The 25,392-nt window shown below is 48.3% G+C and overlaps 3 protein-coding genes, 1 long non-coding RNA gene and 5 other non-coding genes across 13 annotated transcripts in view; 7 read left to right on the top strand and 2 right to left on the bottom strand.

Annotated features, from left to right (window-relative positions):
• Positions 1-5,203, top strand: part of TMC2 (transmembrane channel like 2) — a 73,019-nt gene extending 67,816 nt beyond the window's left edge. The window contains exons 18-20 of the mRNA XM_070587985.1: positions 955-1,033; positions 1,883-2,000; positions 4,302-5,203. Coding sequence (XP_070444086.1) covers positions 955-1,033; positions 1,883-2,000; positions 4,302-4,519 — 415 coding nt within the window. The 3' untranslated portion in view covers positions 4,520-5,203. The remainder of the gene's footprint in view (positions 1-954; positions 1,034-1,882; positions 2,001-4,301) is intronic.
• A 4,347-nt stretch (positions 5,204-9,550) lies between these two features.
• LOC139078037 (uncharacterized) lies at positions 9,551-13,344 on the bottom strand. The gene is made up of 3 exons (XR_011530748.1): positions 12,814-13,344; positions 12,121-12,230; positions 9,551-10,229 (listed from the first exon to the last, which is right to left on the bottom strand). It is a non-coding gene; the product is annotated as an uncharacterized lncRNA (long non-coding RNA).
• Positions 13,345-13,410: 66 nt separating this feature from the next.
• On the top strand, positions 13,411-19,129 carry NOP56 (NOP56 ribonucleoprotein). Of its 2 annotated transcripts, XM_070587986.1 has the most exons (13): positions 13,423-13,507; positions 13,662-13,751; positions 14,097-14,211; positions 14,933-15,094; positions 15,268-15,466; positions 15,849-16,036; positions 16,118-16,269; positions 16,450-16,550; positions 16,917-17,065; positions 17,292-17,413; positions 17,600-17,740; positions 18,146-18,199; positions 18,660-19,129. In XM_070587986.1, exons 1-13 carry the CDS (start codon positions 13,505-13,507, stop codon positions 19,032-19,034), a joined length of 1,851 nt encoding a protein of 616 aa, XP_070444087.1. In that variant the 5' UTR covers positions 13,423-13,504; the 3' UTR covers positions 19,035-19,129. The 2 variants fall into 2 exon arrangements, with proteins under 2 accessions (XP_008505981.1, XP_070444087.1); XM_008507759.2 differs by lacking the exon at positions 18,146-18,199 and having other exon boundaries at positions 13,411-13,507.
• On the top strand, positions 14,707-14,774 carry LOC139078347 (small nucleolar RNA SNORD110). Its single transcript, XR_011531284.1, has one exon. It is a non-coding gene; the product is annotated as a small nucleolar RNA SNORD110 (small nucleolar RNA).
• LOC139078338 (small nucleolar RNA SNORA51) lies at positions 15,589-15,720 on the top strand. The gene has a single exon (XR_011531276.1). It is a non-coding gene; the product is annotated as a small nucleolar RNA SNORA51 (small nucleolar RNA).
• LOC139078345 (small nucleolar RNA SNORD86) lies at positions 16,613-16,698 on the top strand. Its single transcript, XR_011531282.1, has one exon. It is a non-coding gene; the product is annotated as a small nucleolar RNA SNORD86 (small nucleolar RNA).
• Positions 17,131-17,201, top strand: LOC139078336 (small nucleolar RNA SNORD56). The gene has a single exon (XR_011531274.1). It is a non-coding gene; the product is annotated as a small nucleolar RNA SNORD56 (small nucleolar RNA).
• On the top strand, positions 17,459-17,529 carry LOC139078335 (small nucleolar RNA SNORD57). Its single transcript, XR_011531272.1, has one exon. It is a non-coding gene; the product is annotated as a small nucleolar RNA SNORD57 (small nucleolar RNA).
• IDH3B (isocitrate dehydrogenase (NAD(+)) 3 non-catalytic subunit beta) lies at positions 19,123-24,318 on the bottom strand. Of its 4 annotated transcripts, XR_542371.2 has the most exons (13): positions 24,103-24,318; positions 23,893-23,973; positions 23,666-23,764; positions 23,446-23,566; positions 21,693-21,753; positions 21,483-21,615; positions 21,242-21,375; positions 21,047-21,149; positions 20,808-20,954; positions 20,468-20,562; positions 20,296-20,356; positions 19,361-19,562; positions 19,123-19,256 (listed from the first exon to the last, which is right to left on the bottom strand). XR_542371.2 is itself a non-coding variant. In XM_008507760.2 (12 exons), exons 1-12 carry the CDS (start codon positions 24,136-24,138, stop codon positions 19,476-19,478), a joined length of 1,158 nt encoding a protein of 385 aa, XP_008505982.1. In that variant the 5' UTR covers positions 24,139-24,318; the 3' UTR covers positions 19,123-19,475. The 4 variants fall into 4 exon arrangements, 3 of the variants coding, with proteins under 3 accessions (XP_008505982.1, XP_008505984.1, XP_070444089.1); XM_008507760.2 differs by having other exon boundaries at positions 19,123-19,562; XM_008507762.2 differs by lacking the exon at positions 19,361-19,562.
• Between the last annotated feature and the right edge of the window lie 1,074 nt (positions 24,319-25,392).

The following is a 25,392-nucleotide window of genomic DNA, read 5'->3' as shown; positions in this document are numbered from 1 at the left end:
ACTGAAGTGGCTATGGGCGGCCCTGCCCTGAGGGGAAGACTTAGAATACCCAAGCTGGAGCAGCTGAGGCTTGAAATTCACGGAGAAAAGTGACAATTAGGATGAACCTAAAAAGCTCCCAGGCCACGAGCTGGCAGAGCACCCAATCCAGGTGGCACCCTGGCTTTTGTGGCCTCCCTCTTCTCAGATGGTGCAGTCCAGGTCAAAGCCCTGGCTCTTGGGTCCTGAGAAAGGGAAGCCCAGGCTACAGCCTCAAAGGACACCCAGTCATCCAGGACTCTGAAAACCAGCAGCCCAGCACAGACAGTCCCGTCAGTGCTCCCTGGGCAGGGGAGCTTCAGAGCATCCAGAGCTGTGTTTCCAGGCAAACTGGGAGCAGGCACCGAGCACCTGTCGCTCCTCTCTCAGCACTTCAAGACTGTGGAGAGAGCTTTGGCTCCAAATGTGGGTTCCAATGAGTCTAACGGATGGGGTGACCTTGGGCAAATTACTTAACCTCTCTGAATTCCAGGATACTGATCTGTGAAGATGGGAGTCATCCTTTCTACTTCATGGGGTTTTGTCAAAACCAGTGAGATGTGGGGTGGGATGCACATGGCAGGTGCCTGGGAACCACAAGCAGCTTCTTCCGCAAACAAGAAAGGCTGCTGCTTCGCCAGCTCTTCCGATTTCCCAGAAGAGAGATTCCTTTAGCCAACCTTTCCTGAGCACCTTGAGAGCTAGAAATTTGTGTAGGTCATTTCCATGTTCAACAAAATAGAGAGAGAGCGGGGATGTCCAGGACCTTCTCCACGTTGAGTGGAGAATATAGGATGGTAGGACTTCCCTCCACCCCGCCCAGAGGCAAAAAGCCCTGACACCTATTCCAGGAAGCCTGCCTTGATTCCTTGGGTGGCCAGCTCTTGTCATTTTCCAAGATCGCAGAATCACAGGAGACACGCTTTTCTCTTGCAGCCTGGCCATATACTACCTGAACTCAGTTTCCAAAAGCCTTTCCCGAGCTAACGCCCAGCTGAGGAAGAAAATCCAAGCGGTGAGTCTGTCGAGAGTTTTCATTCAAAAAGATGTCATGTTTCTGTTTGTTGCTAATTTGCTCTGTAAGCCCACTTGTATCTTTAAATGGCCTTCTTCTAAACCAAATCCAAAAATATCTGTATTATAGGAAGCAGCCTTGTGAGATTCAACATGTGTTTAATCGTTTGGGAGTACATAACAATAATGACTTAAATTTTAAGAGGTTGCTAAAGGACAGGAGAAATTCAGTGGATTCAACCAATGTTCATACATAATAAAATCAGTACCCACAATAATTTCTACAGATTAAAACTGATACTAAAAAAAAGAATACTGCTGTCAAAACAGCATATTGCTTGTTCCCCATGGCCTAAGAGGTCTCTTAAGTCCCCTCCACACGGGGCAGCCTCTCTCCACATCATCTGACACCCTGACTTCTGACTGCTCTCTTCAGCAATCCCAGCCCCCACCCACACCTCCTACACACACACGGTAAAGGGCGGACCCCAACTCTCTCTAAGCCCCGTCCTCCTGCTTCCTCACTCCCTCTTCTGGAACGAACCTCATCTGTCTCACAGCCTCATCTGCTCTTCCTTCTCTTAATCTCACTGTCCTCCTACCCAGATAGAAAACCACTGAGACACGGGACTGGAGGGCTTCTGTCACCCCCGGCCAGTGTGCCTTCAAATGCTGGGCAACCCTGAGTCTGGGGCTGCCCTCTGAGTCATGAGGACCAATACTAGGCGATTGAAGGTAGTTACCGAGAACCGGAGACAGAGTCCTTGCCCTCTAGATCTCCCCATCCTGGGCTCTGAGCCTCAAAGACCCATTTCCCTGGCCAGGACCGACTGTTCCTTTTTTCCTGCAGCTGCGAGAACTTGAGAAGAACCATAAATCTGTCAAAGGCAGAGCCACAGCGAGAGGTTCAGAGGACACGGCTAAAGACAGCCCCCAAAATGCCACCCAGCTCCAGCTCACCAAAGAAGGTAAATTCTGTTTCCTGATGATTGCTTTTCACCAGGCCACATGGGAAGGTGGGAAGAGCGTATGTGGTGAAATCACCCAATCTGGGATTGAAATCAGAATTCGGACAATCATTAGCTGTATGAAGTTGGGCAAGTTACAGTAAAGATCAATGGTAGCACCTGCTTTACTGGGTGGTGAAAACAAGATGGGATCATGCGTGTAAAGTGCTTCCCAGCATTCCTGGCACAGAGAAAGACTCAAGGAATCTGAGCTGGTAGGAGTACCTGCAAAATGGGGAAATGCCACCACTTCCCTTGCAGTGTCATTTCACTCATTTCTACCCCCTGAGTCTCTCACCACATTTCCTATGGTGACTGTTCTTCTTATATTCCTTGCAATTTAGTCTTCATTTCTGAAATGACTTTTTTCTTCTTCTTCTTCACTTTTTCTCCTGAGTCTGTCAGATCCCATGTCATATCCTCATGATCTGCTACTTAACCCATCATAGGAGCACAACTGGTGTCCCACTGGATCCCTAGGTGTGGGCCGACATGGATCACAGCCACTCCAGATGGAGGATGTATTGATTTTCTATGTTGTTCCGAGCGTTTTCTTTAGGAGGAGAAATAGGGAGATTTGCATTTTGCAGCTTCTGCTCCTATCAGAACCAGTTTGTATTCTCAAAAAAGAGCAGCGCTGGAATTTCTAGAATAAAGGGTGAGAAAAGGCCACATGAGGAGTCCAGAGAAAGTATCACAGGGCCTCCTAGGGGAGTGAGCAGAGACCATCTACCCCCTGGGACTGGAATACTAACATATTGAAATAAACCATAAACAAGCGGATGTTGCAAAAAGGGGACAAGAAGTCTGTGTCAAAATAGAACCCGTCCTGGTGAGTCTCCCCAATTTACGGAAGACATTTTGAAGCTGCAGACGTTCTTGTTAGTAAGATCAGCCAGCAGTCCATAGATGCCCGCAGACTGGTTCAGAGATGAAATGCAGAAGAGCGACGGGCTGGCAGCTTGTGGTGAAGCTGAAGAAAATATTTGAAATGACCTAATTTTTAAATATGGGGCAAGAAATGGAGTAATTGTGACATTATGTTGTAATATCACCAACAAAAACAAGACATATTTGGATATCAATGGACTTAAGTATGAAAGGAAAAACATTGGTGTATAAAATGTCTTTCATGAGAAACCAAGAAACTTACACTGAATGACAGTGGTTGACTCATGTCCCCACAGTTCCAATGTGCCTGTCCACTTTACCCACCCCTTTACCCTCCTTTCTCAACAGGCTGCTGTTTGGAAGTTTGCCCTTGGCAAAATTTGAATTTTTATTACAGATATAAAGCTTTTTCAATTTTACGCTGATTAAATCAGTAGTGTGGTATTTGATTTTTAAAAAATAAAAGTGTTATCTGAACACATCAGTGGGTCTAGGGTGTTGGAGAGAGCTTAGGAAGATGGTCAACCTTTCATCTGGAACTCTCCAATAGCCTCTATTGCTGCCCTCACTTAGCTTCTCTTCTTAAAGTATTTGCTAGAATGATGCTAGCTGCTCTAATAAACAGGCCCAAAACAGCTAATGGCTCAAACACAATAAAAGTTTACTTCTCACTCAACATAAAGTCCAAATTGGGCGTTTTCACTTGATGGCCACTTTCTTCCCAAGTGATGATGTGGGGGCCTTGGCTCCTTCCATCCTGTGACTCCACCTGTATCAAGCTAGTGCAAGGGGAAGAGCCTAGAGGACACACCTGGAAGGGGAGCACACCAAAGCCTGGACTGGGGTCGCAGCCCACACCCATCCACAATGGAAACTTAGTGCATTTCTGTGTCCCAGGAACTGGGTTTGGTGAAGAACAAGCCAGTAATTGCCCCTAACTTGGAGTAAGGGGAAGGGAAGGAAAAGAGTAAGTGAAAGAGCTGGAAACTGGATCTGATTTCCAGAAGCACCATCCTGGGGCTGATCCAGTTTACACCGTCCCTTCCATCATCATGTTTCACTGTGGCCACCAACTGTGAGGCTGTCGCTTTATTGTCCCAATGCTACACTCAAGAAAACCCAGGCTCAGAGAGTCTAGCACTCCAACTCTACTTCTCCAGCCACCAGACAATACTCCTCCAACACATCTGTTTATGCAAAGGCTAGACCAAGGTGCCTCCAGACCCTGAGGGGGATCTGACCATCCTCACACCACCAAATAGGAATGAAATCTATGTACAGTGCAGGGCAGCTCCAGGGAGCTGCCATTCATACCAGGAAACTGGAGGAAAACCTCCCACATCCTCATTCTTGTCTTGGTTCATTTTTCAGGGGCCACACCTCACTCTGCCAGCCAAAGCCAGACCCTGGACAAGAAGACACAGAGCGCTGGGACCTCCAGTTCTGCTAGTGAGACCATGCTGCCTGCCTCCCAGCATCTCCCTGTATCTCGGCTCCCTAACGTCAGACCAGATTCTGGCCGTGGCCGGCCTCATACTCATCCTTGGAAGTCAGCCTCTGGAAAGAGTGCTGGGAGACCTCCCCACTGACAGCTGGGACTCGCAGGAGCACCATTCTGGGGCTGATCCTCAGGCCCCACTGGCTCACACCCCCCTAAATGAGTGTCTCTCTTCCTCTCTCCTCTCACACACTTGCACATTCTCTCTCCTCTCATCAAATGTGGGAACTTTGATGACTTAGTCTCAGGCCCTTTTTGGCTACTAAGGGGGGAGGGCAATAGCTTCATCTGCCCTTTCGGGGAGCTGAGCCGCCGCACCCACTAACTGCCCTTCCCAGTACCCTGGTTCAGGCAGCTCTGGACCTTGCACTCACGGTGGTCTCCCTTGGCGTCAGACTTCAGGAGGAAGGGACAAGGTTGTCACGACCATCACAGGCTTTTTTCATGGTGCCCATGTTGGGACACAGGTTTCTGCCAGCTCCACCAACTGAGAGGAGGGTGCAGAGGGACCCACCTTCCTGACCATCACCTCTGTCCAAAGGAGGCAAGGTGGCTTAAGCACAAGGTACAAGAAGCCAATGAAAACAAACGGAGCCAAAGTCCAGCCATGATGAGTGCAAAGATAGGGACACCCCAAAACCCAGGCTGAGGGGAGCTGATGCCTTTAAGCACCAAAAATGCATTGGGACCCCCCAGCTAGCAACATTGACTGTTATTTATTGAGCAGTTGGCTTGTTCTGAGTACTGAGGATTTCTATTAAAGACAGCTGTCTGCAGGATTGTGCCAGATAATTTATTCTTCAATGCAGTATTAGTCTGGAAAATGGCTCAAGATCATGCTTGGGGTGGATGAGGTACATAGAGCGTACAGGTATCTATATCACCCAACCGTGTCTGGAAAATGGACTGTATAAACCCAACCGCTCAATAAATAACAGGTTATCAGGGGCGTGGATAAGATCAAACAGCCTCAGGCTCAGGTTATGAACGTATGCTCTTCTGTGTCTATGGAGAGAAATGTGGCACATGTGTGTAACTCATTACCAACGCGTCTTGTTTGAGAAAGGAGCCAAGGAATTGGAGAAGCCTTTCAAATTTGACAGGAGGGTTTTCTCATTCACGAAATGAGTGTAAAGTGCCACCATCTTGTGGTTATTTCATGCAATTTCCTTTCCCGAAGCTCTTCCTAGTCACTGGATTTTAAACGGCACATTCCATTTCCATTGGTCCCCATTAGCGTTGCCCAGAGTAAAAACTCTGGGTTAATTTACACCAAAATGACACAGGAGCCATAGGCTAGGCTAAATAAAAGGGGAATAGATGCTATAGAGTATGATCCTTCTCAATGAGTGAGAAAAGCAAGGAGAAAGCAAGAACGGAGGGAGGAAAGGCCTACACATGGAAAGGAAAGGCCCCATGTGCCACTTGGCTTTAAAGCTTGAGCCCGGAGCCGGCCTGGGAAACCCGCAGCTCCCCTTCAGTCCTGCTGCCCATACAGGACATTTTCTCAGCTGGAACTTTTTGAGAAATCAGTCCTGCACGTCACCTCCAAATTAATCTCCAAACAAACACTGCTTGATGGAGAATGAGGGTCTCATCAGACCCAAGCCACTCAGCCTGGCCTTCATTCAAGGGTCCTTATGTTCCAGGTCTTACATGCTAGATCCTTCAGTCTTTTGTCCAACTACTAACCAGGATGACTCTTACACTTCTAGCAGATTCTTTCCTTGTTTCCGGCTTTTGCTTCCACTCTTTCCATCCTCCTTCTCTAAACGACCTACACATTCTTCTATGAATATACAAAATCCCTCCTGGCCATGAAGTCTTCCTCAGGAACACTAGCCCAAACAGTCTTCCGGTCAGCCTCCCATACTACTGCATTTCAGCACTTGATTATGTCCAGTCTCCCAGGATTATGAAGTCTCTGAAGTAGGAGGTCATGGGTTAGCATTATCATTGTTTTTATTATTCTCCCAGATGTCTGCATTGTTTACTCCCTTGCTTAAGATCTCTGCTCAAATGTCACCTCTTCGCTGAGAGCCTCTATGAAACAGGCAACATTCCTTCACGCTTATCAACACCTGATGCGCTACATATCTGCTTGATTTTCCGTCTCTCCCTAGAATGTAAACTCCATCACAGCAGTGACTTGGTTTGTTTCCTACCGTATCCCCAGCACCTAGAAAGAAACCCGGCATGCGTTAGGCACACAAAACATTTTTTTTTAACAAATGGAAGAATTGATTCTGTAGCTTCTTGAACACCAAGAGTTAATAGCTGATTCCTTATCTGCAAAAGAAGAAAGGCATTGGATCATACAGTCTACTAGGTGCCTGCTAGCTCAAAATTTACCTGTGTCCTCAGGGGCCCAGAAGAGACCAGCTGAATGGAATTGCTTCTTTGGGTTCTGAGAAGATGAATAGATGTAGCTTTGGGCTCATTTCTCTGCTCACTCCTCCCACCACTCCAGTCTTCATGTCTGTGAGGTGTGTGCACACTAAAAAGTCTCCTAGGTCTAATGCATATATAAAGATGCCAGCTATCAGGGCCACACGAGCACTTGAAGAACTGAGCTGAGGTTGACAGAAGCTGCAATCAAAGGTTAGGAAGCTCGCTCGCTTGCGGCACCCCAAAATTGTTTTGATCAATAACACCTTGCCTCCTCATCCAAAACGTAAGTAATGTCCTTCCCAGTGCAAAATCAGATGCTACCCAGTGCAAATTCATTAGGCAGTGATGGGTGGCCGGAGTTTTTCAAAGAGAAAGAGGAAGAAACAATGCTTAGAAAGTAGCCATGGGAAGCAAGGAAGACATGAACCTTTAACATCCATCTAAATGATGTGTGTTTAGGTCATAGAAGGAATTACAACAGAAGCTAGAATAAATTTGGAATTGAATTATAATGAAAATATTGCACACCAAAATTTGTAGACTACAACTAAAGCAGGACTTAGAGGAAAATGCATATTGAAGAAGAAAAGCTTAAACGAATGGCCAAACATCCATATTAAGAAATGAAGCAGAGAACAGCAAAATAAAGCCGAACAAGTAGAAGAAAGGAAACAATAAAGAGCAAAAATTAATTCAAAAGGAGATAAACACAACAGAGAGAGTCAACAAAATCAAAAGCTTATTGTTTGAAAAGTGAGTAAGAATGAAAATTTTCTGACTGATGAACTAAAAAAAGAAAGAAGGTAAAAATAAATGTTAAGGATAAAAAGGAGATCACTAGTACAGATGCTGCAGAAAAGATTAAAAATTTTCCAATTCAAACCTAAAAAATGTGAAAGCATAGATGAACAAATTCCCAGAAAACTATAACAAAATTGGTCCAAGAAAGTAGAAAACCTGAATAATTCTGTGACCGTTATAAATTTGAATCCATAATTTAAAATATGCTTTCAAGATCTTCTCTTTGTTTTGGGGGTTTTGCTGTTTTATTATAATCAGAGCAAGCGTGGATTCCTTTTTGTTTATCCTGCTTGAGGTGCATTCCTGTATCTTTGCATCCATGCTTTTCATCAGTTCTGGGGAAACTTCATCCACCATCTCTCAAATATTGTTCTTCCTAGTGATGGTTAATTTTATGTGTCAGCTTGACAGGGCTAGGGGATGCCCAGATAGCTGATAAAACATTATATCTGGTGCGTCGGTGAGGATGTTTCCGGAAGAGATGAGCATTCGAATTGGTGAACTAAGTAAAGCAGACAGCCCTCCCAAACGTGGGTGGGCGTCATCCAGTCTTTTGAGTGCCAGAATAGAACAAAAAGGTGAAGGAAGGGCAAATTAGTTCTATCTCTGCTTGGGCTGAGACATCCATCTTCTCCTCCCCTTGGACATTGGCGCTCCTGGTTCTCAGCCTTTCAGACTCAGATCCAGACTTACAACATCAGCAGCCTCCTACCACCATTCTCAAGCCTTTGGGCTTGGACTGAACTACACCACAGCTTTCTTGGTTCTCCAGCTGGCAGACAACAGATCGTGGGACTTCTTGGCCTCCATAACCATGTGAGCCAATTCCTACAATAAATCTCCTCATATATATCTATGTACATCCGATTGCTTCTGTTTCTCTGAAGAACCTTGACTAACACACTCTATTTTTCCTTCCTACCTTCTGGCAGAACAGAAGCTAAACCCTCTCATTCCACATCCTGTCTCCTCATTGCTCTCTCACCTATCTAATCTCTCTTTGTTGCATGATGGATAAGTTATTTCATTAGATCTTCCAATTCACTAATGCTCTCTTCAGCCATGCCTAATTTGCTAATGAGTCATTGCGTTTCTTTTAAATTTCAACAAGTTTCTTATTTCTACAAGTTTCATATCTGTTCATTTCTGCCCTGCTGCCCTGACCATGGCACAGATGAAGCTGCATGCCTCCAAAAAAAACAATTTACAGAACCTTTCCTGTAAAAGGTCAGATAGTATTGTGGACTTTGTGCACCACATATACTCTCTGTTGCATATATATTTTTTCCAACCCTTTAAAAATGTAAAAATCATTCTTAGCTCTTGGGCCCTACAAAAGCAAGGTACAGGCCATATTTGGCCCATGGGTCACAGCTTGCTGACTCCTGCTCTACAGATCCCACACTCCACCCAGCAGAATGGTCACCACAGCACAGGAAAGCTAATACAGCATTCGTGAGGATAAAAGCCCCTCTGGTAATGAGCCTGGTCCTCCCAGCTCATATAAGGCAGGCAAGTGATCCCCAAGACCATGTATACCTCAATGAGGAAATGCATGGGTGCCACACAGCATGGAACCAGTAGAGGCCTGAAATAAGGAGACCAGGAGCTCAGAGTTTCAAGCATCTGGCTGAGATCAGCATGTCTCAGAGGACAGAGGGCACAGGCTAGGGACCAGTCCAAAGCAGCCATGTTACAGCAGGGATTAATGGGGTCCCAAGACACAGTACTAGAACCTGAACACAAAGACCTGAGACATCCCCCCACCCCTTCTCCCTACAACTAGGCTCTGAGAGCACTCTCATAAACCCTGGTGCCATTCTGAAAAGAGCTGAAGAAGAGAGAGGAAATCTAAAAGACTCTTAGCAACACTGTTTAAACCAGAAATGATTGAGATACCAATAATTGTCAAGTTTACACACTGAACATATTTTCCAGGTTCCAACAATATTTAATCAGAGTGACAGTAAACTGTCCATCTACTGCCACTGGAAATTGAAAAATGGAATGCATAACTGTTTTACCGTGTGAAACTAAACTGTGTTTAAAGATGATCTGTCTACATGTGTAAGTTAATGGCTAAAGTGAATGAAATGAGTCAAGGTACCTGGATGTATAAAAAAATGGGGTTTTAGTAGAGTCTTTTGGGAAGTGATGGGAGAATTGGGACTAAACTGAGAACAGGTCAAATGAAATGTTGTAATATTATTGACAAAAAAGAACAAGATGAGGGGCCAGCCTGGTGGCGTAGTGGTTAAATAAGCATGGTGGCCCAGAGTTCACAGGTTCAGATCTCAAGTGTGCAGAGCTACACACCACTCATCAAGCCACGCTGTGGCAGCATCCCACATACAAAAAGAGAGGAAGATTGGCACAGATGTTAGCTTAGCAACAATCTTCCTCAAGCAAAAAGTGGAAGATTGGCGACAGATGTTAGCTCAGGGCCAATCTTCTTCACACACACAAAAAAACCAGAACAAGATGAAAGACCACTAACACTTGCTGAGTTCCTACTACATGCCAGGTACCACACCTCTGTCATGTCTGGCCTATAGTAGATGTTTGATAAAATCTTTGTTGAAGAGACAAATGAATCCTCAGTCTTCATCCTGCAGAAGAAATGAAAGCTCAGGAAGATTAGGTGATTAACTTAAGGTCACCTGAACCCCGGTTTGCTGATTCTGATACGTATTTACTGCTGCTTAATATATCATCTCGAAATTTAGTGACTTAAAAACCACAATATATTATTTCTCACAGTTCTGTGGGTAGTCGGGGCCCAACTAGGTGGTTCTTCTGCTGGTCTTGTTTGGGGTCACTCATGTGGCTGCAGTCAGATGGCAGCAAGGGCTGGAACACATGACATGGCTTTACCCGTGGGTCTTCTCTCTTGACAGGGACAGCTGGAAAGCTGGACCTCTCCCGGAAGTCTCGGGGCCTTTCCTTCTCCATGTGGCTCTCCAGCACGTAGCTGAACTTCTTATGAGGCAACTCAAGGCTCCCAAGAATGCAAAACGCTGAGTAGTGGAACTGGCACAGAATCACTTCTGCCGCATTCTACTGGCAAAAAAGTCACAGACCCAGCCCTGTTCACTGTGGGAGGGGACTATACAAGGACCAAATGCCAGGAGGCACGGATCACGGGTGGTCATCTTTGGAGACTAGCTACCGCAGGCGATCCTGGGACACCACGCCCTTGACCTTCCCGTTACTTCATGCCACGATGAACACCCGCAATAGAACACGATTGGCTACTCTGCCTCAGAGAGATCATTCTGGCAGTGGAGAGACAGGTGGTTTAGAGAAGGGGAAACCAAAGGTTTTGCAAAAGTCCTGAATTAGGCAGGACTGGTGGTGGTGGTGGTGAAGACCTGAACACAGACAGGAAAAGTGAACCCAGCAAACAGGCCAAAAGGAAGGAAGATACGGTCTCTAACATCACACGCTGCAGAGGTCCCGCTGGGGTCAGGACTATGAAATATCCGGGAGCTAGTTTAGTTAAGAGATGGAGGTGAGGAAGCCAAAGGAATATTTTTAGTGTTTGCACCATGTCCCCGTCTAATCATAAGCATTTGTTTTAGGTTTTTTTTTAAAGATTGGCACCTAACAACTGTTGCGAATCTTTTTCTTTTTTCCTGCTTTTTCTCCCCAAAACCCCCCAGCACATAGTTGCATGTTTTAGTTATGGGTCCTTCTAGTTGTGGCATGTGGGACGCTGCCTCAGCGTGGCCTGACAAGCGGTGCCATGTCCACGCCCAGGATCCGAACCTGTGAAACCCAGGGCCACCGAAGCGGAGCGCGTGAACTTAACCACTCGGCTACGGGGCGGCTAGTATTTGCATCTCACTAGTTGAAGTGCACTTTTCTTCAGCCGTCTCGTCTCTGAGTTAGCAAACCTCTTCAGCACAGCTCCGTTATAACCAGAGGACTCAGACCTATTCAAAGTACCACTGTGGTTAACTTTCAGCTCAGTGACTCTCAAGCTTTTTGCATTTAATCCACAAAAGTGTGTTTACATAACTAACATATATAGTATATATACATATTTCCCCACGTATATATATGTATGTTTATACATACATGTATACATATGCATGTTTACCTGAGACAAAAGTTTCACAAATCAATACCCCTCCTCACTCTATGTGACATATTATTCCCTATTCTCTTTCTTCCTATGTTTTTAATGCTGGCTAAGAATGTCTAAATAAATTCTACATTCCACTAATAGATTCTGACTTCTCCTTTGAAAACCCCTATCTAAGCGGATAAGCACCTGTAACCCCAGGAATATTTAAGATTAAGTATAGAAATAATGAAGCAATCAAAGTCATAGCATTAATATTTTCCATTACATTTTGGAACCCTTTATTTAACCTGGTATCTATAAAACAGAATTTAACATACTAATGTATGTAATAGATTAGTTTTGCAATTCAATTTTTTTTTCTTTAAAGATTTTATTTTTCCTTTTTCTCCCCAAAGCCCCCTGGTACATACTTGCGTATTTTGGGTTGTGGTTCCTTCCAGTTGTGGCAGGTGGGACACCGCCTCAGCATGGCTTGATGAGCGGTGCCATGTCCACGCCCAGGATCTGAATCGGTGAAACCCTGGGCCGCCCAAGCAGAGCACCAACTTAGCCATTCAGCCACGGGCTGGCCCCTTGCAATTCAATTTTTAAACGTGGAGTAACTGATTCAGACTCAGGTTGCAAGTGGATATATGTAACAGAACGTAACCATATTTGTAAGCAATACTGAGACTGAGAGTTTAAGATTTACCAGCCATATTTTTAAGTTAATATATTAAGACTGAGCTCAGTACTTGGATTTTGTTTGTCAAGTGACCGAATTGCTTAAGAAGAAATAAAATAAATTGAATTTATAAATGCACTTCAGTTATGGGAATTTAAGTTATAAAAATCCCCTTAAAATGATGCTAATCTACCAGCATGTATACTACCCTAGGAGAACTAGGTTTTGGATTTGCAACTCTAACATTAACTATTAAAGCAAAAGTAATTTCAAAATAGTCGACTGAATGCCCAAAAGCCACCCTCGAGGACATGGAAGTGGCTCCAATCCACCGCTGGCTAACTGGGCGCTAACATCTAGGGCCATTCAACAGGGCGAGCAACACGTGGCCCAGCAAAAGGAGCCCCGTTCTGCTGAAGCAGGGGAACGAGAAACCGACCTGGGAGGAGGTGGGATCGTCTTCCTTTTCGACTTTATCTCCGGCCACCCTCATTTTTGGAAATAATAAATAAAATACAATTTAAAATTGTATTTTAAGGCCAGCTACGAGGAGTCACGATTCCTCAGGGTCTACGCCAGTTTGCCCCAGGCCCCCTTCCGTTCTAGAGAGGAGGAAAGGGCGCGCGGCCCCGAGGCTCCTGGGAAGGTCTTCCCCGAGTGGGAAGCCGGGACGAAGGGGTCCTGGGGACCTGAGGCGCAGGGAGAGGTCTGGGGCCCCAGGTACGGTGCCACGGAAAGCCGAGGGGGCAAGTTTCTGCCCGGGGAGGGTCGCCGCGGCCCGAGCTCTGCCTCCCGTAATTATCTGATGAAAACAGAGGGAACGGACCATTATCCAAAAAGCGCCTTTCCCGACCGTCCTGCGGCCCGCATGCCGCCCAGATACGGCGCGTCCCCAGCAACAGCGCACGCGCCCGCCGCAGCGGCAGCCGGAAAAGGCCAGCCAGCCCGCGCTCGCCCCCCGCCCCCTCCCCCGGGCCGTACCACCCGGGCGGGCCCCCCGCCCAAAGGCCCCGAAAGGTATCGTCCTCGGCCTCTGATTGGCCGACGGTGCGGGGGCGTGGCCTCTGGAGCCGGGTTCCGCGCGCCAGAGCCCGCTCGTCGCATTGCGAGCCGGGCCGGGAGCGGGCGCCATGGTGAGGAGTGGTTCGGCGGTGTGGGCGAGGAGAAGGCCGCGCTGCGGGCCCGGGTGCAGGCCGGAGCCCGCGCCGGGGCCGGGGCCTACGCTGGGAGCGGGGCTGGGTGAACGCGGGGGCCGCGCTGACGCTCGCGCCCCGGCTCCCGTTCCAGGTGCTGCTGCACGTGCTGTTCGAGCATGCGGTCGGCTACGCGCTGCTGGCGCTGAAGGAGGTGGAGGAGATCAGCCTGCTGCTGCCGCAGGTGGGTGCCGCGGGGGGCTCGCCTTCCGCGCCGTGGCCCAGCCGGCGCGCGGCCCCCAGCATGCACCGCGCGCTCCCACGTGGCCGGCCGCGCCGTGGGGGGGGCCCCAGAGCCAGGGCGTCCTTAGTGCGTTCGGACTTAGAGACTCGTTAGGACCACTCAGAAGTAAGCCTCCCTGACTCCGCCCCGTACCGACGAAGCAGATCTGGGATTTAGGGCCCATGATCGGTTCCTTTTTAAAGCGTCCGGTTGGTTCTTAGGTGCGTGCAAGGCCGAGAACCGCTGCTTTACTGCGCCCTAGAGGCAAGAGCGAGGGAAAGAAACCATTCATCCTTTCTCCCTCAGGTGGAGGAGTGCGTGCTCAACCTGGGCAAGTTCCACAATATCGTTCGTCTCGTGGCCTTTTGTCCCTTTGCCTCGTCCCAGGTTGCCTTGGAAAATGCCAACGCTGTGTCTGAAGGTGAGTCGGCCACCACCATGTATCTTACGGAGGTAAGGCAGACAGAGTTCTGCTGCTGTTCTCCTAGGGGAGCTTGTGATAATTTGCTTTCCTCAGCTAAATTGTTCTCTCTGGTATGGGCTAAGCTGTATTTAATGTGTAGAGGATGTAGTTTTAAAATCTTCATAGAGTTCAAGATCTGGAATATATGGTAGGTTAAATGTAATACCTTAAGTGCACAATCCAGGATGTAGGCTTTATTTTCTTGTGGGCATTGGAATGATAAATGATACTTAAATCTGGTAGGGCAGGCGAGTTTAATGCTAAACCCAATCAAATGTCATTCTCTGCTACTTTGTTCACTTGATTGAAAAGGGCAATTCCGATACTTAAAAGCCAAGAAAAAGAGGTTGGTCCCAGAAGGCAAATCAAGTATTTCATCATGCTCCGGGGTGTTTTAAGCTTTCGGTTATGTATTTCACTGTTTTCTTGGACCTCCCATGGTTGATGCAGGCTTTGCAGTGATGACTTGAGTCTGTCAATCCCCTGAGTGCAGTCACTGATGTCTCCATGTCTCTGAGCAAAGCCTGAAGGGGAGGGGTCTAGGCATGCCATCCCAGCATGTTCTGCTGGACCATCGGAAGATAGATCTGTCACTTAAATCAGTTGAGGGCCCAGGGTCCCTTTTATGATTTTCAGCATCCTTCAGCTTGTTAGTGGGAGCTCTGTTCTTTGCTCTGAGGTGTTGTTCACGAGGACCTCCGCCTGCTCTTGGAGACTCACTTGCCGTCCAAAAAAAAGAAAGTACTCCTGGGTGTTGGGGACCCCAAGATTGGTGCTGCTATACAAGAGGAGTTAGGATACAACTGCCAGACTGGAGGCGTGATAGCTGAGATCCTGCGAGGTGAGACCATCGTCTGTTAGCATTCATGCCATTCTTCACATCTTCGAAGGAGATTCTGGAAACTTAATGGGGTGCTTAAGGTTGCTTCTGGGAAGCCTTCCTGCTTGGCTGGTGCCCATGGTGCAGGAGCCAGCTGAGAGCCCTTCCTTGCTCACAGTCTTGCCCTCCTCCAGGAGTTCGTCTGCACTTCCACAACCTGGTGAAGGGTCTGACAGATCTGTCTGCTTGTAAAGCCCAACTGGGGCTGGGACACAGCTATTCTCGTGCCAAAGTTAAGTTTAATGTGAACCGGGTGGACAATATGATTATCCAGTCCATTAGCCTTCTGGACCAGTTGGATAAGGACATCAATACCTTCTCCATGCGTGTCAGGTAAAGTGCAGGGGCAACCCCTGAGAACGGGGTCTTTGGCTCGTGGTTGAGCTAGTTTTGAATACTGAGATCAAGACTAGCTTCTGTGGGTAGAACCATGTGGGGTGGGGTGGGGTGGGCTGGGCCTCCTGGTGCTTACCACAGGCTGTGTTCTTACACTGACTGTATAGAAAGAGGAGGCAGAGCAAACCCACCCCATATACACCTCAGCCCAGGCCCTTTGCCTGGTCTGTATTGTGAATGGGGGGACAAGGAGTTGAGGAGGTTTTGAATGTGACTTCTTCCCCGGCCCTTCAGGCAGAGAGTCAGTGTGGAGAGGGCTGAGGCTGTAGCTTTATTTGAGAGGACAGCTGAGCCAGGGAGTGATTGTGGTTCTTTGCAGGGAGTGGTACGGGTATCACTTTCCTGAGCTGGTGAAGATCATCAATGACAATGCCACATACTGCCGCCTTGCTCAGTTCATTGGAAACCGAAGGGAGCTGAATGAAGAAAAGTTGGAGAAGCTGGAGGAGCTAACAATGGATGGGGCCAAAGCCAAGGCTATTCTGGATGCCTCGCGGTCCTCCATGGGTCAGTACAGAGCCTGGCAGCCAAAATAAGGTATGGGGCTCTGGAGGTCTGACTTGCACATTTACACTTGGTGTCGCTTAGGCATGGACATATCAGCCATCGATTTGATAAACATCGAGAGCTTCTCCAGCCGTGTGGTGTCTTTGTCAGAGTACCGCCAGAGCCTACACACTTACCTGCGATCCAAGATGAGCCAAGTAGCCCCCAGCCTGTCAGCCCTAATTGGGGAAGCGGTGCGTCATGGGGAGCACAGAAATGGGGATTGAGGAACATTGCCATGTATATCCACACTGCTTTATTTCCTGACCCACCATATCTTCCCTAATTGCACTTCAAGGGGAGAGGCGAAGCAGGGTTACGCAGTTGGTATGTTGGCAATTGTAGCTTCCCTAATTCTTTGAATCCTTCTCCAGGTAGGTGCACGTCTCATTGCTCATGCTGGCAGCCTCACCAACCTGGCCAAGTATCCAGCGTCCACAGTGCAGATCCTTGGGGCTGAAAAGGCCCTGTTCAGGTACCAGTGAGGGCACCTGCCCACACTCAGGTACCACTTCTGGTGCCCACTGCTTGTTTGGGGATCACAGTGATGGCTAACCAGGGCTCCCTGACCTATACAGGCCTCTGCTATGGGGGTGATGGCCAGTCCTGGTCTCTGAGTGATTCCCAGGGCCCAGCAAAGGGACCAAGTTTCCAGGTCAGCGACATTGGATGCCTTCCCTCTGTCTCTGGGAGCTGTGGGTTGGCACAAGGTGGGGTGAAGACCCAGCCCAGCCTGAGGCTCGATCTGGAAACTGGGGGAAGTAGGGAGGGGAGGAGCTGCCTTGGCTAATAGGGTTGAAATTTCTGATCTTGAAATCTCCACTGCATATTCTTCTCCCAGAGCCCTGAAGACAAGGGGTAACACCCCAAAATATGGACTCATTTTCCACTCTACCTTCATTGGCCGAGCAGCTGCCAAGAACAAAGGCCGCATCTCCCGATATCTGGCAAACAAATGCAGTATTGCCTCACGAATTGATTGCTTCTCTGGTATGGGGCGGGGTTGGCAGTTGTGAGGAAAAGGGAGGGAGGGAGGCTGACGACCTTAGCAGCTTCTACAATGATGCCAGTATTTTTCGTCAACAGCAGTTCACCTAGTGAGTGTTGATACTTTGGGTCTGAGTGGAGCTGACAGTAGAGGGAATACTGGGGTGGGGAGTAGTTTGCCCTTTAAGGGGCTGACAGGCTTTGTTTACCCACACACACACACATCCAGAGGTCCCCACAAGTGTATTTGGGGAGAAGCTTCGAGAACAAGTCGAGGAGCGGCTGTCCTTTTATGAGACTGGAGAGATTCCACGAAAGAATCTGGATGTCATGAAGGAGGCAATGGTTCAGGTCAGTTTGGGCTTCACTAGGTGGGGGAGGACCATAGCTGGCTGTTGGAGGTGATGAGCTGTCTTAGCCTGACCTGGTAGAGTGGAGGCAAAAAACTGATTTAATGAGCCTGATCCAGTAAAGCCAGAAGGGAGACCTGGAGAGCCGCAGGTCTGGAGAACTTTTTTAGCACTTTTCTTTGGCCAGGCAGAGGAAGCGGCTGCTGAGATTACCAGGAAGCTGGAGAAACAGGAGAAGAAACGCTTGAAGAAGGAAAAGAAACGCCTGGCTGCAATTGCTGCCCTTGCATCTTCAGAAAACAGCAGCAGTACCCCGGAGGAGTGTGAGGTCAGTAGGCAGGTTAGCCCTCAGGCCTAGGTGTGAAGATCTTAGGTTGTAAGATTTTCAACAGCAGGACACAGGTTGTGCTACCTTAAGCCATAGTCTTGAGTCCAGGCTTTTGGACTGAAATAAGGACCTGAAATATCTAAAACTACCTCTTGAGAGAACTTGCACAAGAGTACAGAGAGCTGGTTGCAGTACACACGCATTTCCTGGGCAAGTGTTTTCTGTCCTTGGCTGCCTCCCAGGAGTCTTCAACTGGGGGTAGTGTAAATTCCTGCTCTGCTTGTTCTCAGACGTGTGTCTGGAGGTACCATTTTCTAGCGGGGATTGGGGAAGGGAGGTTTCAAATGTGCTAGGTTAGAATCACTTCTCCTGGGATCTTCACATAGTGCCCAATTTGTCAAATAGTGTTTCAGGGTCCCTTCTGGAACTTGGCATGATGATTCTATAGTGACCAGGATGGTGAGTTTTTCTATAAATTATTTAATGGGCTTAGATAATCACATTTTCTCCCCACCTTCTAAGTGGGAGTCACCCTTGGGGTAGATATCCAGAATTATATCCATATAGTTAAAACTATCCCAGTGGGTTTTTTTTTCAAGATTTTATTTTTTTCATTTTTCTCCCCAAAGCCCCCCAGTACATAGTTGTGTATTCTTTGTTGTGGCATGTGGGATGCTGCCTCAGCGTGGTTTGATGAGCAGTCCCTTGTCCGCGCCCAGGATTCGAACCAATGAAACACTGGGCCGCCTGCAGCGGAGCGTGCCAACTTAACCACTCGGCCACAGGGCCAGCCCCAAAACTATCCCAGTTTTAACAGCATTTCCACCAGTCTTTCTGCCCTACTACTTGCCAGAATTTTAATGGAGTGTGTTCATACAATGATGAGTGACACTGCTCCATGTCCACTTCCCTTTTTTAGGAGACAAGTGAGAGACCCAAAAAGAAGAAAAAGCAAAAGCTCCAGGAGGCTCCTCAGGAGAATGGAATGGAAGACCCATCTGTCTCTTTCTCCAAACCCAAGAAAAAGAAATCTTTTTCCAAGGAGGAGCTGGTAACTAGTGATCTTGAAGAGACAGCTGGCAGTGGGAGTCTTCCCAAGAGGAAGAAATCTTCCCCCAAAGTGGAAACAGTTACTGACCCTGAAGAGGCAGGAAACAGGAGTGTCCCCAAGAAAAAGAGGAAATTCTCTTCCAGAGAGGAGCCGCTCAGCAGTGGACCTGAAGAGGCTGCTGGCAGCAAGAGCAACAGCTCTAAAAAAAAGAAAAAGCTCCAAAAGCTATCCCAGGAAGATTAGAATGGACATTTCCTGCTGGGGCCTAACCCACAGGACATTTTCCAACAACCTAACCCATCCCTTAAACCCCAATAAAAACAAATTCATAAAGAGTCGATATACATGTTTTATTGAGGCACCTTAAACAGGTGTGGGTGGGACCTATGGGCGGGACAGGGCATCAATGACAGCCTCAGTGAAGTCTTGGCAGGTAGCATAGCCACCCATGTCAGAAGTTCGAACCTGTGGGGGAGAATTGTCATCATCCCTGTGGCCTAGGCCCCATCCCTAACCCCCCCTCCAACCACCACCTAATAGTTCCCTAAGGAAGCCAGCCCCAGGACAACCTAGGCTCTGCCCAGGTGGTGGTTATGGTCAGGTTAAGGGCTCTTCTCTGGTCCACTGTACTGAAGGGAGATGTAGGTAGTATGGTCCTTGTGAGGTTGGAGGGACTAAAGGGCTCTAGCCCCCATAAGGGTGCAGGTGGCCGATGACAGACTTGATGAAGTCGGTTGTGGTGCTGTAGCCGCCCATGTCTCGAGTCCGCACCTACAGCCACCACCGGCAACAGCCGTGGGGGAGAAGAGAAGAGAGCCCATGAAGGGGGGGTAGGGCAATGTGATGGCAATGGGATCCAAGAAGGGGTGACAAGGCTAAAAAGAAGATGCAATGCAGCAGAGATGCAAGGCCAAAAGAAGATGCGATGCGGCAGAGATGCAAGGTGGCCAGGTTTGGAAGAGCATAGGGGCCCATCCACTCCTGAGAGCCAGAGCCACTCTTAGAGCCTATGCTGCAGCCTGGGCAGGATGGAAGGCTGAGCATGAAGTGAGATGGGGAACACTGACTGGAGACAGCATGAGGATGCCTTGGAGGAAATAAGGAGAGAGACCAGGCGGAGGAAAGATGAGGGCAGGGGAATGCAGATGAGGATGGGCTTCCAGATGTGAAGGTGCCCCCAGGGCCTCATCCTGCCTGCTATCTCCCTCTGCTCCTCCATCCCCCATACTCCCCCCAGAGAGACAGCTGCAAGTTTGGCGTGAAGATGGCCCATAAAAGAGCCAAGGGATGGAGCAGGAAAGAGGGAAGAGCAGATGGGAACTAAGGCAAAGGAGATCAAGAGGATGAAACAGCCAAGAGAAGGGAGGTGAAGAACAGCCCTGAGAGGGACAGCGGAAGACCACACAGCAGATATTCTGGGGTGCTGGAGGGAAAGGCGGTCCCAATTCAGGTTCCCCAGAGAGTAGTGCCAAGGCCCTGAGCCCTGCAGCCTCTCTAAACTCACCTTGCCCACTTTGATCACCTTCTTCACGGCATCTGCAATCATGTTGGAGTGATACTCGAGACTGTCAATGTGGACAGAAGAAACTGAGATTCCTCCCACATCATCCCCGACTTCCCCACCTGTGCTCCCCCTTACAACACCGGGCCTCCTCCCCCAGCCCACCATGACCTACTTGAGATGCCGCAGCATGTTGGAAGCTGACAACAGCATAGCGGTGGGGTTGGCTATATTCCTGCCCACTGCCTGGGCAAATGGGTGCCGGGCACCCTGTGGAGAGAGGAGCAGACCAGAGTCACTGCAAGCAGATGTCATGCAGCAGCTGAGGTCAGGGAAGGGCATTAGGGCAGAGGGAGGTCAGACCAGGGACACTCAGAAAAGGCATTGGGAGGGTGGAGGGCAGGAGCAGGCCAGGGTTACTTAGGAGAGGACAGAGTGGGGGAACTATCAGGGGAAACCTGAGGTCAGAAGAAGGGCATGCAGAGAGGGCTGAGGGAGGAGGGGACCTCACTCACCGTCTCAAAGACTGCGTACTCTGCACTGTAGCTCTCACCGGGGACCACACCAGCTCCCCCAACCAAGCCAGCAGCCAGATTGTCGATAATGTTCCCATAGAGATTGGGCATCACCAGCACATCAAACTGGTAAGGATTCTGTACCAGCTAGGGGGTGAAATGTGGGCATGGAGAAGAGAAGTAAATGCCACTCCTGCCCTCCCTCAGCACTGAGAGTGTAGACACAGGGAAGGCCTTACCTGCATGCAGCAGTTGTCTATGATCATTGTCTCAAACTTGATTTTGGGGTACAGTTCAGCAACTTCCTCACAGCACTGCAGGAATAACCCATCCCCAAGTTTCCTGTCCGTGGGCCAAAGGAAACAGATTCAGCCAAGAGAGTGCAGGGGGCTACCTTCCCAGGATCCTTCCCAAGGCAAAACCATTTCCCTCACATGATGTTGGCCTTGTGGACAGCCGTGACCTTGCTCCGCCCCTTCTTAGTGGCGTAGTCGAAGGCGAACTTTGCAATCCGCTGAGATTTGGTTCGAGTGACAATCTTCAAGCACTCAATCACACCCCTTGCACTCTGCGTAAAAAGAGAGAAGCAGCTAGATGACACTGGAAAGAACGGAAGAAGGAGCTATGCCTCTCTCCCACCTTTGCCCCTGCCCTCCCCAATTTCTAGGGCCTCACCTCATGTTCCAGAGAGCTGTATTCCCCTTCTGTCTGCTCCCGAATGATCACCAGATCTAAATTGTTGTGTCGAGTCTTATACCCAGGAAGTGACTTCACATGGACTACATTGGCAAACAAGTCCAACTTACGCCTGGGGGTGGGACAAAGCCATCAGCACTGTCCCTGGTGCCCCAGTACCCCTCTAACCCATGGCCCCTTGTCACCTACCTCAGCCGCATATCGTAGGAGGCTAATTCCCCCTTATACTCCATCGGGGTGTGGATCTTTCCTGCATAAACAAAGTTGGCAGGGGAGGGTGTCAGGCACAGGCCAAGCCCAAGGGCACCCAGATTGGGGTCCAATCTTCTCAGTGACATAATGCAACCCAGACTCTCATTTCCCACTCCCAAATCAGTGACCCTTAAGTGGCTCTAGAGGCAAGAGGCAAAGAAGAATAACGTAATTAAAACCAGAAACATCCATCCATCCACTGTTTTAATTTTAGTCACCATATTCAACTTACGTTGAAACTTCAAAATGACCTAAAAGGAGGACAGATGCTATTTTCATGTTATCAAAGAGCCTGGGTTTAACAGGTTGAGAAAAAATGCTACCTTTCTTGATGTTTCTGTGTTTATGCATTTGAAATTTTCTCAACCAACACTTATTAAATATCAACCATGTGTCAGGCACTAAGGATATCAACCAAAAAACACAACACACAACTCTTGTCCTCAAAGGGCAAACAATGCATTGGGGAAGGCAGATAATATGAAAGACATGATACAAACCATGGGAGAGGTATTAACGGCATACATAAGAACACAGAGACGAAATTCCTTCTGGTAATATCAAGAAGTGTCACAGAAAAGCTGGCACTTCAGCCAGCCCTTAGGTTAACTGAGTGCAGTAGGTTGAATAGTGACCCTCAAAATGATATGTCCATGCCCTAACTACCAGAACCTGTAAATGTGACCGTATTTGGGAAAATAGTGTTTGCAGATACAATTAAGTTAAAGATCTTAGATGAAATCATCCTGGATTAGAGTGGACCCTAAATCCAATGACAAGTCCTTATATAAGAAAAGGAGAAACAGATACACAGAACAGAAGGGAGAAAACCATACGAAGACAGAGGCAGAGATTGGCATGATGCACCTACAAGCCAAGAAATACCAAGGAACACCAGGAGCCATGAGGAACCACCAGAAGCTGGAAGGGGCAAGGAAGGTTCTCCCCTAAGCCTGCAGAGGGAGCCCTGCTAACATGTTAATTTCAGAATTCTGGCCTCCAAAGCTGAGAGAGAATCAATTTCTGTTATTTTAAGCCACCAGGTTTATAGTAGTTTGTTACAGCAGCCCCAGGAAACTAACACAGTGAGTAGAAAGGATTCTGACAGCCAGCATCAAATGAAGAACATTCTGGGCAGAAGGAACACTGTAAGTCAAGATAGTACATGTATTTGGAAACTAAGACAGTCTACTGTGACCAAAGCACAGAACAAGTATTGTGGAAATGAAGGCAGAAAAGCTGAGTCAGCTTACAAAGAACTTACTTTCCTATGCTAAGGCTGGGCCTGGCAAAGTCACGCTTGTCTGTCCAAGAGAAGAGATGTAGAAGATGGACTGTAGGGGCAGAACTGGAAACCAAAAGATCTAATGAGGAGATTAAAGTAGAGAAGCTGAAGGGAAGACAGAATGAAAGGGGCAGCCAGAAGTGTCATTCTAGAAACACAAGACGACTTGATGACCCATAATGCAGTCCCATGACAGACCCCCAACTCTTGGAGCCCTTCTCTATAGATAGCTCACGTCATCTCTCAACTCCTGGGTTTCCAACACAAAGGAACAAATGGGCACCAATCAGCGGTGGGGGCTTGGGGGAGTTAACGTATTAGTATGTGCGGAGAGAAGCTTAATGAACATTTGTTCTTTAGATTTTTAAATGACACATGGGCAGGATAGCAAGGGGGCACACGTACCAATGATGGCCACCTTGTTCTCCTTCATGGAACTCAGCACCTGCTCCAGCTTCTCCTCAGATGCCATATTCTGTACCTCGCTCAGGTGATGTTCCTGGAACTCCACCGGGACAGAGGCAGCCTTCAAGGACAGGTCCCAAAAATCGCAGGGTCAGAATCAAGTAAGTCCTTTCCAACCCACTCCATCGTCCCTGCTGGCTGATTCCCCCGAGCCCCTCACCTTGAACACCTCCTTGACAGCGTGCATCAGCTCAGGCCCCACACCGTCTCCTGGGAGCATGGTCACGGGAAAGGCGCCCTCCACCCTTACATCCTCGGCCTGCAAGCGAGGCCATCAGAGCTAGAGCTGGGGCGGGAGCAGGGGTCCTGAGGGCAAGGGAGGGATGGGGAAGCCTGGGGAGGAGGTGTCAGGGACTTAGGCGAGACCAGAGCCGGACTTGGGCTTACCTGGCTCCGCGAGGCGGCGTGCGCCACCGCCGAGGTACCCAGGCTCCGCCATGCCCCCGGGTTCGGGGCAGCAACCAGCGCCTGCGACAGGGATACACAAGCCTGTGAGGTCGGGTCGAGGATCCCCGGACCCCGAATACCGCAGTGAGCCTGGTACAAACCCGCTGCTCCCCCGCCCGCCCCCAGCCCGGCCTGACCCCCCGGGCTCACTCGGGTCAACCAGCGGACGCCACCGAGAGCCGCCATGTTTCCCGCAGGAGGTCGCGTGGGAAGTGACGCCGGAAGCTGGCGCGGCTCGGCCCCCTGACTTCCGGTCCGTCATGGGGCGCTAGGCGGTTCTCCCTTTACTTCTCAAACCAATACTTCCTGGCCACTGCTTTTCCTGCTTCCTTTTCATCTTCTTCTCATGACACCTTATCCTGGAGGCTAATGGGAGACGCAACCAGTTTGTCTACTTCTTTAAGTCACCATATTTAGTTTATGTTGAAATTCAAAGTAACATTAAAGGAAAATATGAGGTGGCATGTTTGTCAAACAAGGACCTGAGCTGAATAACAAGTTGAGAAACAATCTGTCTTAATGTTTTCATATCTACTTGTTTCTTATTCTTTTAACCAGTACTCACTGAACGTTCATATGTCAGGCACTAAAAGCGTTACTGAACACGACACAGTCCATGGGAGAAGGTGTGTGTCTGGTTTCTCCTTAGGTCTCCCAGCCTGCCCAGTTCCTCTGTATTAACCAAGTTTCCTCATTGTTTTTTCCTATGTGGTCTTGTTGTTTGGTCTGACAGTTGTTTCCTTAATAGTGTCCCAGGCCTGAAATCCCCTGAGCAGGATGGTAGTTGGAGACAAAAATTACTTCAGCCATATAAATGTGACTAAAAGGGAATTTTAGACGGATCTTTAAAATTCCAGTCACATGCTGTTTACTAGTGATGTGCCTAAAAACGAAATGACACAGGACTATTTGCCTAAGCCAGTGTTCTGGAGGTGTGGTTTTGGATCACCTGTCCAAGTGGACCAGGGGCACTTGTAAAAGTGCAGACTTATGAGTCCCACCCCAGACTTGCTGAATGGGAATCTCAGGAATGGGGCCCCCCAAAATACATTTTTAATGGACTCCCCCAGATGATACTCACTGAAATTTAAGAACCACTAGCTAGGTTCTCTGTGATTTGTATACCTCATCCATCCAAAAATATGCAGAATGTTCTCCCAGCCCAAGAGACGGAATGCAGTGGTTCTAATCTTGGGGACCAAGCACAGGCTTTGTGCCTCCTTCTCTGCATTCTTTTTGGCAGGGCATTCTCTACGGTAGTAGGATGGAAAGATTTTTAGATTTAAAGTTTAAAAAATGAATATGTAATAAGAGTCTTGAACAAATGAAAAGTGCTGTGTAAATATAAGGCTGTTATAAATATTATGGTTAATATAATGTGTTAATATATAATATTAATATACTCCTCAGTCTCTACTCATATATCCCATAGAACATTAA

Source organism: Equus przewalskii, chromosome 21, assembly GCF_037783145.1.
Source record: "Equus przewalskii isolate Varuska chromosome 21, EquPr2, whole genome shotgun sequence".
Taxonomy (NCBI): domain Eukaryota; kingdom Metazoa; phylum Chordata; class Mammalia; order Perissodactyla; family Equidae; genus Equus; species Equus przewalskii.
Note: the sequence above shows the minus strand (reverse complement) of the source record. Positions and strands in the feature narration are given on the sequence as shown.